This window comes from Ranitomeya imitator, chromosome 2 (assembly GCF_032444005.1).
Source record: "Ranitomeya imitator isolate aRanImi1 chromosome 2, aRanImi1.pri, whole genome shotgun sequence".
NCBI lineage: Eukaryota > Metazoa > Chordata > Amphibia > Anura > Dendrobatidae > Ranitomeya > Ranitomeya imitator.
In genome coordinates this window covers 377,882,766-377,900,964 of record NC_091283.1, presented here as the reverse complement: position 1 = coordinate 377,900,964, position 18,199 = coordinate 377,882,766, and the positions used below count along the sequence as shown (strand labels likewise).

Genomic DNA, 18,199 nt, shown 5'->3' with positions numbered 1-18,199 from the left:
TAATCAGTGCAGTGCAACTTACTGAACGTGTATAAAACCTACAAGAGAAAAAATTAGCAAAAACCCTGCTGTAACTAAGTAAATAAAAACAAAAAGTGCATTTAAATAACACAGTTTTTAGTAATACTGTTTTTGATCAAAAATAGTATGAAAACCATCCCACCACGACAAGGTAACTCTGATCGGGACGGTCCTACACTGTCTAATATTAAAACCTTACAATTAGTGATGAGCGAGTATACTCGAACGCCCGGGTGATCTCCGAGTATTTGTAAGTGTTCGGAGATTCTGTTTTTGTCACCTCAGCTGAAAGATTTACGGCTACTAGCCAGGCTGAGTACATGTGGGGTTTGCCTGGTTGCTAGGGAATTCCCACATTTGTTCAGCCTGTCTAGTAGCCATAAATCATTCATCTGGGGTGAGGAAAACTAAATCTCCGAGCAGTCATAAATACTCGGAGATCACCTGAGCATGCTCGGGAAAACCCGAGCAAGGAGTACCCTCGCTCATCACTACTTACCATGTGTCAATGTTGACCTCAGTGTGAATAATGGCAGACAAACAGACCAGGCCCAACCAGTGAAACACAAGTCTGAGAAAGCCTTATATACAATCTCTAGCTCAGAAACAGGGAAGCCACTCTCCAGCTTGCACAGAATGCAATAATACAAATAAAAAACACATAAATTGAGCTTCACTTGACTTGGTACACATGTAGGTCTTAAGCGCATGTTCACATTGGCCATAAAACATATAAAACCTACAAGAGAATAAATCAGCAAAACACTGCTGTAACTACGTAAATAAAAAGCAAAAAGTGCATCTAAATAACAGAGTTTTTAGTAATACTGTTTTTGATGAAAAATAGCATAAAAGCGATCCCACCACGACAAGGTGACACTGATCGGGACGGACCTACACTGTCTAATATTAAAACCTTACCATGTGTCAATGTTGACCTCAGTGTGAATAAGGGCAGACAAACGGACCCGGCCCAACCATTGAAACACAAGTCTGGTAAAGTCTTATATACAATCTCTAGCTCAGAAACAGGGAGATTGTATATAAGGCTTTCCCATTTTTTTTTAAATCCACACATAACGAAAAATAAACAAAATATTTTTCCAATAAATACATTTATTTGTGGAAATAAAAAATAAACAATAAAAGTAGACATATTTGGTATCACCGCGTCCGTAACAACTCGCTCTATAAAACTGTCCCAGTGAACGCCATAAAAAAATAAATAAAAAATGAGACAAAAAACAATACTTTATTATCATCATGCCGCCAAACAAAAAGTGCAGTAAAACGCGATCAAAAAGACTAATGTAAATAAAAATGGTACAGCTGAAAACGTCATCTTGCCCCGCAAAAAACAGAGCTGTAATATGGCTTATCAGCAAAAAACTAAAAGTTATAGCTCTCAGAATAAAGCAATGCAAAAATAATTGTTTTCTAATAAAATACTGTAGTTTTTATTGTGTAAAAACACTAAAACATAAAAAATATAAATTGGGTATCGCTGTAATCATATTGACCTGAAAGATAAAGCTGCCTTACCAATTTTACCACATGTTGAACGATATATTCCTCAAGGGCTGCAAACAGGTCATATTTTCAGGATTTCCTTGTACTGCACAGGTGATAATTTAATCACCTACACACATCATGATTACAGCACCTTGTGCAATGCTAAGGAAATCTTGAAAACACGCATGGTTTGCGGCCCTCGAGGAATGCAGTTTGACACCCCTGCCCTATAGGACCTGTGTCCATCTTTTTAGGATTGCATAAAAGTGCTGTCAGCCACAGTTTTGTGCACTTCTGAAAAGAAGGACCCCGCTGAACAGGCTAGAGGTAGTCCACAGTAACTCTGTTGCCTCATTATAGTGAATTGACCTATCGGGGGTTTCATCTGTCAGGTCACTCAGAGATTTAGATGTAGACCCCAATATAGGTGTTCAGTGTAGAGCGTCGGTTGTGATCATAAATGTTATGTAAAATATTACCAATAAAAGCTTCAACTGAATGCGCAAAATAAAGTCCCCACTCAGTTAATGGAAATATAGGGGCTTTCACATTACTGGTAGCACAAAGGCTCTGGAAAAGCTAAATAGCTCCTCACCCGCCAAAAGAAATTCAGCAAATTCTCTGCTCCCTAATCCAAATGGTCCCTCTCCATTCTGAGCCCCAGTGTGCATAAACGACATTTAGCGCCTAAGTTTGACATTTCTGTAGTGATGAGAGCCTTCCTACTTTACAGATGCGTGTCTCCAGAAGCATGAGCTGTGCATAATGTACTGGTGACTACAACGGCAGTTTGCAATTTTCACTCGGCAAGATCCACTGCTGCTTGTTTCTGAAAAACACCTATGGAGTCAAAATCTACACCTGTAGATAAATTCCCAAAGGGGTAAAATTTCCAAAATGAGATCACTTGATACTCTGTATATGGAGTCCGCAAACTATTCTAGGAAAATCTGTGCTCCACAAGGCAAATAGCACTGCTTTCCTCCCGAGTCTCTCCGTATGGCTAAGCAGTACTGTACAGCCATATATGGGGTATTTCTACATAAATTGTGGGACAAATTTTGGTGCCATTTTCACCGTTTTCCCTGTATGAAAATGTAAAATTTGGGGCTAACACAATTTTGGTGGTAAAAATGTAAATTCATTTTTCTTCACTGCCCAATGGTATAAAATTCTGTGACGCACCTGTGGTGTCAATCTAATCACTGCACCCCTAGATGAATTAATTGAGAGGTTTAGTTTGTAAAATGGGGTCACTTAATGAGGGTTCTGCTGTTCTGGCACCTCATGGGCTCTGCCATTGTAGCATGGCACCTGCAAACCATAACAGTAAAATCTGCACTGTAATATGGCACTACTTCCATTCTGAGCTTTGCACTGTGCCTCAAAAGTAGTTTTCGACCACATATGGGGTATGGGTGAACTCAGGAGAAATTGAAAAACAATTTTTGGGGTCCATTTTCTCCTGTTAACTTTGTGAAAATACAACATTTTGGGCTAAAAAAGCTTTTTGCGAAAAAAAAAAAAAGATTTTTATTTTCACGGCTTAACGTTATAAACTTCTGTGAAGCACCTGGGTGCTCAAGGTGCTCAATATACATCTAGATAAGTTGCCTAAGGGGTCTAGTTTCCCAAATGGTGTCACTTGTTGGGGTTTCCACTGTTTAGGCACATCAGGGGCGCTCCAAACATGATATAACATTTGCTAATTATGCCAGCACATTTTTATATTCAAAACGTCAAATGGCGCTCCTTCCCTTCCATATGCCCAAACAGTAGGTTTTATGGAGTATCGTTCTGCTCAGGATCAATTGCACATCAAATTGTCTAAAGGAAAATTTGTGTGAAAGAAAAGTAAATGTTTTTTTCCTTCCACATTCCAAAAATTCCTGAAGGCTTAATAAACTTCTTGAATGTAATTTTGAGCACTTGAGGGATGAAGTTTTCTAGAATGGTGTTACTTTTGGGTATTTTCTGTCATATAGACCCCGCAAAGTCACTTCCAATGTGAGGTGGTCCCTAAAACAATAGTTTGCAAATTTTGTTGTAAAAATGAGAAATCACTGGTCAACTTTTAACACTTATAACTTCCTAAAGTAGACATGTGGGAAATGTTATTTATGACGGTAACTATTTTGTGCAATATGACTCTCTGATTTAAGGGCATAAAAATAAAAAATTTGAAAATTGCCAAATTTTTGCCAAGTTTCCTTTTTTCACAAATAAACGCAAGTCATATCAAAGAAATTTTACTACTGTCATGAATTACAATATGTCACGAGAAAACTATCTCAGAATCAGTGGGATCCATTGAAGCGTTCCAGAGTTATTACCTCATAAAGGGACAGTGGTCAGAATTGTAAAAATTGGCCCAGTCATTAAGTATGCAGCTGTGAGCTGATATGAACAGCATGGGAAGTTCCATGTTTATTGCCCCCTTTCCAGACTATAAACCTCAGCCCCCAGCTGTCGGCTTTCCCTTAGCCGGTTAATAATAAAATGGGGGACCCCACGCCATATTTTTTTAATTCTATATATATCTTTTCTATTGTGTTCTGACTGTTCACGCTGTGAATTTACTGTAATCGGCTGATGAAATGTTGGATTTCCTATGAGATGAGTGCGTAATAATCACACTGCACACGCATGGTCCGTGTGCCGTGCAATTTTTTTTCTTGTGTCCATTGACTTGCGTTAGAAAGCCTCTTCCGATATATGTGGACACTCGCACCATATTGTGATTTTTTTTTTTTTCTCCGATCCGAGCTGAGAAAAAAATTGCAGATGAACACATAATCATTGATTAATATTAGAACCTACGCTCTGTCGTACATCGTTTTTTGGGCACTGGAGGCGGACAGAGCACACGTTCATTCTGTCGGCACTATTATAGTCTATTGCCCCTTCGGCGCATACTCTCGAATCCCATTTTGCGAATCTCATGCACTCGAATTCCAAAACCCTTACTGGACTGCTTGGTTTTAATAAAATTCCTGCTTTCTCTGCTACAGATGTTATTTATTTTCTTGCATAGAGACACGTTACAGACATCATCATCACTGTCACCATTGGGGCTCACAATCTAAATTCCCAATTAGTATGTCTTTGGAAAGTGGGAGGAAATCTGGAGGAAATCCAACGCAAACACAGGGAGAACATACAAACTCTTTGCAGTTGCTGTCCTTGATGGGATTTAAACCCAGGACTCCAGCGCTGCAATAGTGCTCAGTACTGAGCCTCTGTGCGGCCCAGCACTATGAATGCTGAGGTATGTATAACTCCACCCATACGACTGCTTAACAGCTTCCTGTGTATACTGCAGGCATGTCAAACACGCGTCCCGCGGGCCGCATGCGGCCCTTTACAGGCATATCTGCGGCCCGCACAAAAGTCTCAAACTTTGTCTGTAAACACAAAGTTTGAGACTTTTGTGCGGGCCACAGATGCTCCCAGTCACTCTCAGCCTTCCTGGCTTAGGACGGAGATCAGCAGCCACGCAAGCCGCAGATGTACAAAACGCGCGATCAGCACTTCCGGCTCTTCATTCATTGGCCGATATCCCTGCATATGACCTGCTTACATCATCAGCAGTCGACCAAGTAGCTCCGTGTCAATCCATGATGTGTGTACTTTGGTCGGCTGCTGATGACGTAAGCAGGTCATATGCAGGGATATCGGCCAATGAATGAAGAGCCGGAAGTGCTGATTGCGCGTTTTGTACATCTGCGGCTCGCGTGGCTGCTGATCTCCGTCCTAAGTCAGGAAGGCTGAGAGTGACTGGGATACTGTGACCGAGGAAGAAGGGACCCACTGCCGCACAGGCAAAGAAGTAAGTGAGTGGCCCTCCTCCTGCACACATCATGCACGGACCTTCTGGGATGGGTTTTGTACGTTATGAACGTACCTTCTGGGATGGGGTTTGTACGTTATGCACGCACCTGGCAGTGTGTACGTACCTTCTGGGATGGGGTTTGTACGTTATGCACGCACCTGGCAGTGTGCACAGACTTTCTAGGATAGGGTTTGTACGTTATGCACGCACCTGGCAGTGTGCACGTACCTTCTGGGATGTGGTTTGTACGTTATGCACGCACCTGGCAGTGTGCACAGACTTTCTGGGATGGGGTTTGTACGTTATGCACGCACCTGGCAGTGTGCACAGACTTTCTGGGATGGGGTTTGTACGTTATGCACGCACCTGGCAGTGTGCACAGACTTTCTAGGATGGGGTTTGTACATTATGCACGCACCTGGCAGTGTGCACGTACCTTCTGGGATGGGGTTTGTACGTTATGCACGCACCTGGCAGTGTGCACAGACTTTCTAGGATGGGGTTTGTACGTTATGCACGCACCTGGCAGTGTGTACGTACCTTCTGGGATGGGGTTTGTACGTTATGCACTCACCTGGCAGTGTGCACAGACTTTCTAGGATGGGGTTTGTACGTTATGCACGCACCTGGCAGTGTGCACAGACTTTCTAGGATGGGGTTTGTACGTTATGCACGCACCTGGCAGTGTGCACGTACCTTCTGGGATGGGGTTTGTACGTTATGCACGCACCTGGCAGTGTGCACGTACCTTCTGGGATGGGGTTTGTACGTTATGCACGCACCTGGCAGTGTGCACAGACTTTCTGGGATGGGGTTTGTACGTTATGCACGCACCTGGCAGTGTGCACAGACTTTCTAGGATAGGGTTTGTACGTTATGCACGCACCTGGCAGTGTGCACGTACCTTCTGGGATGTGGTTTGTACGTTATGCACGCACCTGGCAGTGTGCACAGACTTTCTGGGATGGGGTTTGTACGTTATGCACGCACCTGGCAGTGTGCACAGACTTTCTGGGATGGGGTTTGTACGTTATGCACGCACCTGGCAGTGTGCACAGACTTTCTAGGATGGGGTTTGTACATTATGCACGCACCTGGCAGTGTGCACGTACCTTCTGGGATGGGGTTTGTACGTTATGCACGCACCTGGCAGTGTGCACAGACTTTCTAGGATGGGGTTTGTACGTTATGCACGCACCTGGCAGTGTGTACGTACCTTCTGGGATGGGGTTTGTACGTTATGCACTCACCTGGCAGTGTGCACAGACTTTCTAGGATGGGGTTTGTACGTTATGCACGCACCTGGCAGTGTGCACAGACTTTCTAGGATGGGGTTGTACGTTATGCACGCACCTGGCAGTGTGCACGTACCTTCTGGGATGGGGTTTGTACGTTATGCACGCACCTGGCAGTGTGCACGTACCTTCTGGGATGGGGTTTGTACGTTATGCACGCACCTGGCAGTGTGCACAGACTTTCTGGGATGGGGTTTGTACGTTATGCACGCATCTGGCAGTGTGCACAGACTTTCTGGGATGGGGTTTTTACGTTATGCATGCACCTGGCAGTGTGCACGTACCTTCTGGGATGGCGTTTGTACGTTATGCACGCACCTGGCAGTGTGCACGTACCTTCTGGGATGGGGTTTGTACGTTATGCACGCACCTGGCAGTGTGCACGTACCTTCTGGGATGGGGTTTGTACGTTATGCACGCACCTGGCAGTGTGCACGTACCTTCTGGGATGGCGTTTGTACGTTATGCACGCACCTGGCAGTGTGCACGTACCTTCTGGGATGGGGTTTGTACGTTATGCACGCACCTGGCAGTGTGCACGTACCTTCTGGGATGGGGTTTGTACGTTATGCACGCACCTGGCAGTGGGCACGTACCTTCTGGGATGGGGTTTGTACGTTATGCACGCACCTGGCAGTGTGCACGTACCTTCTGGGATGGGGTTTGTACGTTATGCACGCACCTGGCAGTGTGCACGTACCTTCTGGGATGGGGTTTGTACGTTATGCACGCACCTGGCAGTGTGCACGTACCTTCTGGGATGGGGTTTGTACGTTATGCACGCACCTGGCAGTGTGCACGTACCTTCTGGGATGGGGTTTGTACGTTATGCACGCACCTGGCAGTGTGCACGTACCTTCTGGGATGGGGTTTGTACGTTATGCACGCACCTGGCAGTGTGCACGTACCTTCTGGGATGGGGTTTGTACGTTATGCACGCACCTGGCAGTGTGCACGTACCTTCTGGGATGGGGTTTGTACGTTATGCACGCACCTGGCAGTGTGCACGTACCTTCTGGGATGGGGTTTGTACGTTATGCACGCACCTGGCAGTGTGCACGTACCTTCTGGGATGGGGTTTGTACGTTATGCACGCACCTGGCAGTGTGCACGTACCTTCTGGGATGGGGTTTGTACGTTATGCACGCACCTGGCAGTGTGCACGTACCTTCTGGGATGGGGTTTGTACGTTATGCACGCACCTGGCAGTGTGCACGTACCTTCTGGGATGGGGTTTGTACGTTATGCACGCACCTGGCAGTGTGCACGTACCTTCTGGGATGGGGTTTGTACGTTATGCACGCACCTGGCAGTGTGCACGTACCTTCTGGGATGGGGTTTGTACGTTATGCACGCACCTGGCAGTGTGCACGTACCTTCTGGGATGGGGTTTGTACGTTATGCACGCACCTGGCAGTGTGCACGTACCTTCTGGGATGGGGTTTGTACGTTATGCACCACCTGGCAGTGTGCACGTACCTTCTGGGATGGGGTTTGTACGTTATGCACGCACCTGGCAGTGTGCACGTACCTTCTGGGATGGGGTTTGTACGTTATGCACGCACCTGGCAGTGTGCACGTACCTTCTGGGATGGGGTTTGTACGTTATGCACGCACCTGGCAGTGTGCACAGACTGAGGTGTCAAGCCTCAGGACAAAACACTAATGATTGAAAAAATAGATAGCAAATAAATGTTTAGTTTTTAATTGCTGTATTTTTGTTGAATATAATAGTTGCTGTTGCACTCTGCAAATATATGTTGCTGTTACATATTAGTACTTCATATCTTGTTTTCATTGACTTCTGTTAAAATACGTGTGTGACATTAGCTGCTGTGTGCGGCCCTCGCAACAACCTCTTGTTACTCATGTGGCCCTCGGGGTACCCTGAGTTTGACATGCCTGGTATACTGCACATTGTCAATAGGTGGTGAGGGCGGGGTTACACAGATTAGCTGGACTGCCTTGCAAAGGACTCTAAAGTCCAGCAGTGACGATACACTGCTGATAAAACACTGATTGTATTGAAATTACAGAAAGCTGCTGAGCAAGTGACGCATCCCTAAAATCAGGTCTCTTCCCACATATTATGCAGCTCCTCAGATTCCATAGCAACAAACCTGCTGATAGATTCCCTTTAAGGACCTGTAGTTTCTGGTCTGGATAGTGCCAACAGCTTGAGAAGAGCTGATTTCCAGCAATTTTGTGTCATTCATGTTTGCATCGCATCTGTGGCTAGTTCGTGTGAAGCTGCTTTGGTGAAACATTTTACTCACGGTCTAGTTCATACGAAACAGAACGTATAGATGTTATATCTGCTCATATTTCCCCTTATTATCTCCAGTAATTGTATCATTACATGGGCGTGACTTTTTATAATTTTACAATGGCTCATCTTCTTCCACTTAGGTCCCTACAATATCGGATCCTCTCAGTGGACATCTTCTATATTAGAGATTTTTTCCTGATTTACCAGTCAAGGATGGATAGGGACAAGGACCAGAAGGCAGAGAAGATAGTACACCTCACCCTAGAGATTCTTTCCCGGCTTACTGGAGAGGTGAGAGATTCTGATGACGTCACATTACATCATTCTTATCTATGGGAATAACAGATGGACAGAACTGGAGAGGTGAGGACTCTGGAAATGTCTGTAGTGAGATTTATTAATATGTGTCTCCATAACTAGGATTACACAGTAGTGAAGAAGACCTGTAGTGAGTGCTGTCAGGACCCTGTGTCTGAGGGATTGGGAAGACCCCTGAGCCCAATCACTGGGCCTCCACCTCACCCCCTGATACATGAGGACATCAATGACCAGAAGATTCTAGAACTCACCTACAAGATGATTGAGCTGCTGACTGGAGAGGTGACACTGCTGGGAATGCTGGGACATTATAAAGTAACGCTATGAAGGGATCGGGGGGATGACTGTACCATTGTATGTGTCAGGTTCCTATAAGATGTCAGGATGTCACCGTCTATTTCTCTATGGAGGAGTGGGAGTATTTAGAAGGACACAAAGATCTGTACAAGGACGTCATGATGGAGGTTCCCCAGCCCCTCACATCACCAGGTAATAGTACTAAATACACACTTGTAGTGAAGCATGGTTCCTGGACTGTCATTTCTTCTTAAATACCGTATATACTCGAGTATAAGCCGACCCCCCCCCCTAATTTTGCCACAAAAAACTGGGAAAACTTAATGACTCGAGTATAAGCCTAGGGTGGGAAATGCAGCAGCTACCGGTAAATTTCAAAAGTAAAAATAGATACCAATAAAAGTAAAATTAATTGAGACATCAGTAGGTTAAGTGTTTTTGAATATCCATATTGAATCAGGAGCCCCATATAATGCTCCATACAGTTCATGATGGGTCCCATAAGATGCACCATTCAAAATACGCCCCATATAATGCTCCATAAAGTTTATGATGGGCCCCATAAGATGCTCCATATTAAAATATGCCCCATATAATCCTGCATAAAGGTTAATAATGGCCCCATAAGATGCTCCATAGACACATTTGCCCAATATAATGCTGCACAAATGTTGATTATGGCCCCATAAGATACTCCATAAAGATATTTGCCCCATATAGTGCTGCACAAACGTTAATTATGGCCCCATAAGATGCTCCATAAAGATATTTGCCCCATAAAATCCTGCACAAACGTTAATTATGGCCCCATAAGATGCTCCATACAGACACTTGCCCCATTTGCTGTTGCTACGATAAAGAAAAAAAATCACATACTCACCTCTCGTCGCTCAGGCCCCCGGCACTTTAAATATTCACCTTTCCTCTTTCCGGCCGCCGCTCCATCTTCAGCATCATCTGCACTGACGTTCAGGCAGAGGGTGCGCACTAACCACGTCACCGCGCCCTCTGACCTGAGCGTCACTGCAGAAGACGCTGAAGACGGAGCGGCGGCTCCACTATGGGAGGTGGAGCCGCATATTCATTACTGTAATGAGCTGTACCAGGTGACCGCTCAGTACAGGAAGAAGCTGAGGCGCCGGGAGAACCAGGGACCTGCAGGGACCGTGCCAGGAGCAGGTGAGTATTATTAGACAGCCCCCGCTCCCCTGCCGACCCCTGGGTATGACTCGAGTATAAGCCGAGAGGGGGACTTTCAGCCCAAAAAAATGGGCTGAAAATCTTGGCTTATACTCAAGTATATACGGTAATATCTTATTTGCAAACACCCATTTCCAAACCAACTCCAGAATATCTGACACACTGTTACAGTGGGTACGGAAAGTATTCAGACCCCTTTAAATGTTTCACTCTTTGTTTCATTGCAGCCATTTGGTAAATTCAAAGAAGTTCATTTTTTTCTCATTAATGTACACTCTGCACCCCATCTTGACTGAAAAAAAACAGAAATGTAGTAATTTTTGCAAATTTATTAAAAAAAACTGAGATTTCGCATGGTCATAAGTATTCAGACCCTTTGCTCAGTGTTGAGTAGAAGCACCTTTTTGAGCTTGTACAGCCATGAGTCTTCTTGGGAATGACACAACAAGCTTTTCACACCTGGATTTGGGGATCCTCTGCCATTCTTCCTTGCAGATCCTCTCCAGTTCCATGAGTTTGGATGGTGAATGTTGGTGGACAGCCATTTTCAGGTCTCTCCAGAGATGCTAAATTGGGTTTAGGTCAGGGCTTTGGCTGGGCTAGTCAAGAATGGCCACAGAGTTGTTCTGAAGCCACTCCTTTGTTATTTTAGCTGTGTGCTTAGGGTCATTGTCTTGTTGGAAGGTGAACCTTTGGCCAAGTCTGAGGTCCGGAGCATTCTGGAAGAGGTTTTCATCTAGGATATCTCTGTACTTGGCCGCATTCATATTTCCTTCAGTGACAACCAGTCGTCCTGTCCCTGCAGCTGAAAAACACCCCCATAGCATGATGCTGCCACCACCATGTTTCACTGTTGGGATTGTATTGGGCAGGTGATGAGCAGTGCCTTGTTTTCTCCACACTTACCGCTTAGAATTATCACCAAAAAAGTATATCTTTATCTCATCAGAACAGAGAATATTATTTTCTCATAGTCTGGGAGTCCTTCGTGTGTTTTTTAGCAAACTTTGCGGCGTTCATATGTCTTGCACTGAGGAGAGGCTTCCGTCAGGCCACTCTGCCATAAAGGCCTGACTGGTGGAGGGCTGTAGTGATAGTTGACTTTGTGTAACTTTCTCCCATCTCCCTACTGCATCTCTGGAGCTCAGCCACAGTGATCTTGGGGTTCCTCTTTACCTCTCTTACCAAGGCTCTTCTCCCATGATTGCTCAGTTTGGCTGGACGGTCAGGTCTAGGAAGACTTCTGGTGGTCCAAAACGTCTTCCATTTAAGGCCACTGTGCTCTTAGGAACCTTGAGTACTGCAGAAATTCGGTTGTAACCTTGGCCAGATTTGTGCCTTGCCACAATTCTGTCTTTGAGCTCCTTGGCCAGTTCCTTTGACCTCATGATTCTCATTTGGTCTGACACGCACTGTGAGCTGTGAGGTCTTATATAGACAAGTGTGTGCCTTTCCAAATCAAGTCCTATCACTTTAATTAAACACAGCTGGCCTCCAATGAAGGAGTAGAACAATCTCAAGGAGGATCACAAGGAAATGGACAGCATGTGACTTAAATATGAGTGTCTGAGCAAATGGTCTGAATACTTATGACCATGTGATATTTCAGTTTTTCTTTTTTATTAAATTTGCAAAAATGTCTACATTTCTGTTTTTTTTTCAATCAAGATGGGGTGCAGAGTGTACATTAATGAGAAAAAAATGAACTTTTTATTGAATTTACCAAATGGCTGCAATGAAACAAAGAGTGAAAAATTTAAAGGGGTCTGAATACTTTCCGTACCCACTGTATATATGAAGGTTTCATACGCGGTTCACTTTGTTTTAATTTTAAGGAAATGTGTCTAAAAGACTATGGAGTAAGTAATAGTTTGTAAACATGCAATCTCTTAGAAATTATTTTTATTTCTAAATGACTAAAATATACACGAACCCTGCGTGACAAACACTCAAGTATAATTACATTGGCGCCAAAAAATCGTACTGTCTAGGGTACCAACCTCCACAGACAAGCAGGAACTATCTAGGATTTATGTAGGGACCTTCTAGGCATTTTGTATAATGCTTAAAGATATTACTTGGGTCTATGCTATCATGCATGGTATGATGTTTTGGAGATTGTTATAAACCTACAATGCAATATAATTATATTTGAGTGTTTGTCACACTGGCTTGGTGTATATTTTACAGTTGACCCGTAGAAACGCAACAGCCATTGTCACTCGCATACTCCATCTCCTATTCTCCCATTGAAGATGTTTTAACCGTTTGTGTTTCTTCAATAAAGCATGGATTTTCTAGTGCCACCTCTGCTTTCTACATACTTGGACTTCTAGTACTCTGTTTCCTCTTGGTGAGCACCTGACGTCTCAGGTTACATGCTTGCAGAAGTATTAAACACGGAGCTGGCAAACTAGGCTATTATGGTTCTAGCAGTGCGAATCACTTTTTTTCTTTCATTGTGGTATATTTTAGTAATTTAGAAAAAAATAATAATTTTTAAGCGATTACATGTTCAGTGCTTTGACTTTACTCATGAACTGACCCAGGAAGTTGGTTGGAGGACCATTCTTCCAGCCCAGTCCACTGTTGGATGGCACTGGTGGACACAGTCAGGAGAGCGTCCCTGTGCAAGAACAGTATATTGATTCTTTACAGTCCAATAATCATAATGCAAAATTCCACCTATTCTGTAGATATGAATGAACCCTCTTACCTCTCGGGCCCCTATGTAGCAAAACAGGTTGCACAAATGATATGTCTGCCCCTGTTGGATAATTGTCCATTCACATTCAAACTGGACATTCCTATAGCTATACACTCAGGTGAGTAATAGCAGAGATGTCACAAATTCCACTAATAAATCAATTAATGTAGTGTTGTGGCACCACGATTATTAGGAAACTTCTTAATTGCACACCATTATGATCACTACCTGACTACCTGTGTTTATTTTGAGGCTAAGTTCATCAGAATGGCTTCTGCAACCATACACTGGACTTTAAAACTTGTGACATGTACATCATTTGAAGCTTCAAAAAAATTGGCAAGTAGGAATCTGTCTATCCAAATTGATCACCAGCTACAGTAAGGTGAAGTAAAGTACAATAAAAATGAAATAACAATAACGTTCTTTACAGTCCCCAGCCCATCAGCAATCAATGTCTTCCCCATTTTTTATAGAGTAGGTCAGGTACAATAATCTGGACTCGAAAATTAAAAATATATTGTAGAAAATAAGGTCAACATGTTCACATTTCTGAGGGCCAGATATAAATCTACCGATGCAGATGCATTATTCTCCTACACTCAACAAAGAAGGAGAGAAACATTCAGAAGAGGAAGCTTGTGAGAAAGTAGTTAGGTGGGTCATTATGATTATTCTCTGGTCCTTGATCTGAGGTATAGACTTTTTTTTTTTTTTTTTTTTAAAGATATTATACACATTAGAGTAATATCTGCCAAATCCATCAATTTAGGCTGGAAGACGCATCTTTTCCCGAACAGATGATGTTGGTAAAAAAAGAATAGGGCAAATAAAAATTTAACTTTTCTTGTTATTTTTTATTCTTATGGGAGATTGAGTAATGCAGAGGTGTATGATATCAGCTTCTTCCCTCATCCCCATTCAAAAAACATGCATTTTGGCTGAATGAAGCTTGTATGGTGAGAGGTCAGTAGAAGCTAACAATTCTTTAAAGTGTATGAGAACCTTAATCAGTAAATTGGATTCTGCTGCATGCATGGCAATTCGTATGAACATTTTTATATAGCGATGTTATAAAATATCCATATCACATTATGATAATATTATTTTAAAGTGGGGAAAAAAAACTTTTATTTTACTTTTGCCAGGTGACTGTATCAGTCGGTCAAAGGGACATGTGATATCTTCTCATTTTAAACTAGATGATCGTGGCTTCACACAAAAGACATATACAGAGCACATCATTACTCCAAATATAACTTCAACCTATCCAAGGAATGATCTACCATCTGCTGATGTTCAACAACTCGTAGCTTCTGATTCATCACAGAATGTTAAGAATGTTAAGAAAAATAAAAATAACCGAAGAAATATTAAACATCTAAGATCTCAGAAGGGTAAGAAGTCCTATTCATGTTCAGAATATGGGAAATTTCACACTTTGAAATCAAATCAAACTCCCCATCGGCACAATATTCACCTCCCCTCCTCATTCCTCCACTGATCCGAGTGACCGCACATCTCAGCACTGCGGGTGTCGTGTAGCAATCGCCTTGGCTGTCAGTGTCTGCATCGGTGACATCAGGCGCAGTGAGGGAATGATGGGCGATTGAACGTGATGCTCCCTCTCTAGTCATTGCTTTCAACTGTATCGGAATCCAGCTGATACAGTTGAATTTGCGATGATGGTCAGGGGGCCAGGTGCTGCCCCTGCGCCCCCTGCCCCACTCACTGGCCTCATAGCGCATCGATACAGTTAACAGTAGCATAGCTCTGGGTGACTGCTCTTCTACCACCCCGGTAGCTACACTACTGATGGGGAGAGGTCACTAGAGGCTAACAGTTCTTTAACCCCTTTCTGTTTTTCGCTCCCCTTCTTCCCAGAGAGATAACTTTTTTTATTTTTCCCTCAATGTGGCCATGTGAGGGCTTGTTTCTTGCAGTACAAGTTGTACTTTTCAATGACCCCATTGGTTTTACTATACCATGTACTCAAAAACTGGAAAAAAAATTCAAAGTGCGGTGAAATTACAAAAAAGTGCAATGCCACAACGTTTTTCTGGATTTTTTTTTTAGCATGTTCACCAAATGCTAAAACTGACCTACCCTTATGATTCTCCAGGGCATTACGAGTTCATGGACACCAAACATGTCTATGTTCTTTTTTTATTTAAGTGGAGAAAAAAAATCTAAAACTTGTTACAAAAAAAAAAATTGCGCCATTTTCCGAGACCTGTAGTGTCTCCATTTTTCGTGATCTCAGGTTGGGTGAGGGCTTATTTTTTGCCTGCCAAGCTCACATTTTTAATAATACCATTTTAGTGTAGATACGATCTTTTGATCGCCCGTTATTCATTTTATTGCAATGTTGCGGCGACCAAAAAAAAACGTATTACTGTCATTTTGAATTTTTTTCTTGTTATTCTGTTTAGTGATCGGGTTAATTCTTTTTGCATATTGATAAATCCAGCTATTCTGAAGATGACGATACCAAATATGTGTATGTTTGATTTTTTTTTTTTTTTTTTTTTTTTTAATTGTTTTATTTTGAAGGGGGTGATTTAAACTTTTATTTTTTTTATATTTTTAAAAACATTTTTTACTTTTGGCATGCTTCAATAGTCTCCATGGGATCGGCTCTGCTACATACAAGCGATGATCAGATTGCCTGTATGTAGCAGAATACCTTTCGGTGGTCGGCGCTCATAGCAATCCAGCAGTGCCAACCCATCGGTGACCCGCAATCACGTGACGGGGTGACAGATGGGCAGATTTCCAGCGCGATTGGGGGAAGCGTATGTTAAATGCTGCTGTTAGCGTTTGACAGCGACATTTAACAGGTTAATAGCCGTGGGTGAATCGCGGTTCCACCTGCTGCTGTTCCGGGCACATGTCAGCTGTTCAAAACAGCTGACGTGCAGGGAAAGATGTGGACTCACCGCCAGAGCCCACATCAAAGGGGGAGACACTACATGCGCCATACTAGTATGGCGCATGTCGTGAAAGGGTTAAAGTGTATGACATCCTTAATCAGTAAATTGAATTCTGTTGCATGCCTTGCAATTTGTATGGATATTTTTATATAGCGATGTTATAAAATATCCATTTCACATTATGTTTATATTATTTTAAAATGGAAAAAAAACAACTTCATTTTTCTTTTGGCAGGTGACTGTATGAATCGTTCAAAAGAACATGAGATTTCTTCTAATATTAATGTGGATGATCGTGGGTTCACACAAGAGAAATGTACAGATCACGTCATTACTGCAAGTATAACTCTAGCCTCTCCAAGGGAAAATCTATCATCTACTGATTGTCAACAACTCCTATCTTCTGATTCATCACAGAATGTTAAGAAAAAGAAAAATAACAGAAGAAATGTTGAACATCAAACATCTCACAAGAGGAAGAATTCCTATTCATGTTCACAATGTGGGAAATGTTACACTCGTAAACCAAATCTTGTTTACCACCAAAAAACCCACACAGGGGAGAAACCATTTTTATGTTCTAAGTGCGGGAGATGTTTTAAAAAGAGATCACATCTTGTTGAACATGAGAAACGTCACACATGTCAGAAACCATTTTCATGTTCAGAGTGTGGGAAAGGTTTTAACCAGAAATCAGATCTTGAAGCGCATCAGAGAATTCATGCAGGGGAGAAACCGTATTCATGTTCTGAATGTCAGAAATGTTATAATCAGAAATCAGAGCTTGCTACCCACCAGAGAATTCACACAGGGGAGAAGCCATTTTTATGTTCAGAATGTGGGAAATGTTTTCACCAGAAATCAATTCTTGAAGCACATCTGAAAATTCACACAGGAGAGAAACCATATTCGTGTCCTGAATGTCAGAAATGTTATAATCGTAAATCAGATCTTACAGTCCATCAGAGACTTCACACAGGAGAGAAGCCATTTGTATGTTCAGAATGTGGGAAATGTTTTCATCAGAAATCACATCTTGCTACACATCGTAGAATTCACACAGGGGAGAAGCCATATTCATGTTCTGAATGTGAAAAGTGTTTTATCCACAAATCAAATCTTGTTATACATCGAAGAGTTCACACAGGCGAGAAGCCATATTCATGTACTGAATGTGAGAAATATTTTAGCCACAAAGCACTTCTTATTAGACATCAGAAAATTCACACAGGAGAGAAGCCATATTTATGTTCTGAATGTGGGAAAAGTTATAATGCTAAATTACACCTTGCTGCACATGAAAGAATTCACACAGGGGAGAAGCCATTTTCATGTTCAGAATGTGGGAAATCTTTTAACCAAAAATCACATCTTGTTACACATCAGAGAAGTCACACAGGAGCAAAGCCATATTTATGTTCGGCATGTGGGAAATATTTTAACCAGAAATCACATCTTGTTAGACATCAGATACGTCACAAAGAGGAGAAGCCATGATGATATTCTGAATGTGTAAACTATAATAATGCTAAAATTAATGTCAATATGCATCAGAGATTACAAACAAGATGTAATTGTTATGTTCAGAATAAAGAAAATGTTTAAATCTGACAACTAGTTTTATTGACTTCCAAGCACTGACACTTGGGCGAAGCCGTATTCATATATCAGTAGGTGGCTACCTGCTTGTTCTGCCATGTGCTGGTTTCTCTTGGCTCAATGCAGTTACAGAATCGCTCCTGGAGGCAATTCTCTCACCTCCTTTGTCGTCACATTGACATAGCAGTCCTTTCTCTTCTGCTCTACTCTGTCAAT

At 42.6% G+C, this 18,199-nt stretch overlaps 1 protein-coding gene across 4 annotated transcripts in view; it reads left to right on the top strand.

Annotated features, from left to right (window-relative positions):
* The window catches only part of LOC138664030 (zinc finger protein 84-like), a 54,036-nt gene extending 36,047 nt beyond the window's left edge, over nucleotides 1-17,989 (top strand). The window contains exons 2-6 of one of the 4 annotated variants that reach the window (XM_069750437.1): nucleotides 9,070-9,220; nucleotides 9,350-9,529; nucleotides 9,613-9,736; nucleotides 14,600-14,848; nucleotides 16,620-17,989. In XM_069750437.1, the coding sequence (XP_069606538.1) occupies nucleotides 9,143-9,220; nucleotides 9,350-9,529; nucleotides 9,613-9,736; nucleotides 14,600-14,848; nucleotides 16,620-17,881 (1,893 nt within the window). In that variant the 5' untranslated portion in view covers nucleotides 9,070-9,142 and the 3' untranslated portion in view covers nucleotides 17,882-17,989. Of the gene's footprint in view, nucleotides 1-9,069; nucleotides 9,221-9,349; nucleotides 9,530-9,612; nucleotides 9,737-12,503; nucleotides 14,418-14,599; nucleotides 14,849-16,619 lie in introns of those variants that run through there. The other 3 variants (XM_069750439.1, XM_069750441.1, XM_069750440.1) reach the window with 3 other exon arrangements.
* The last annotated feature ends 210 nt before the right edge of the window (nucleotides 17,990-18,199 follow it).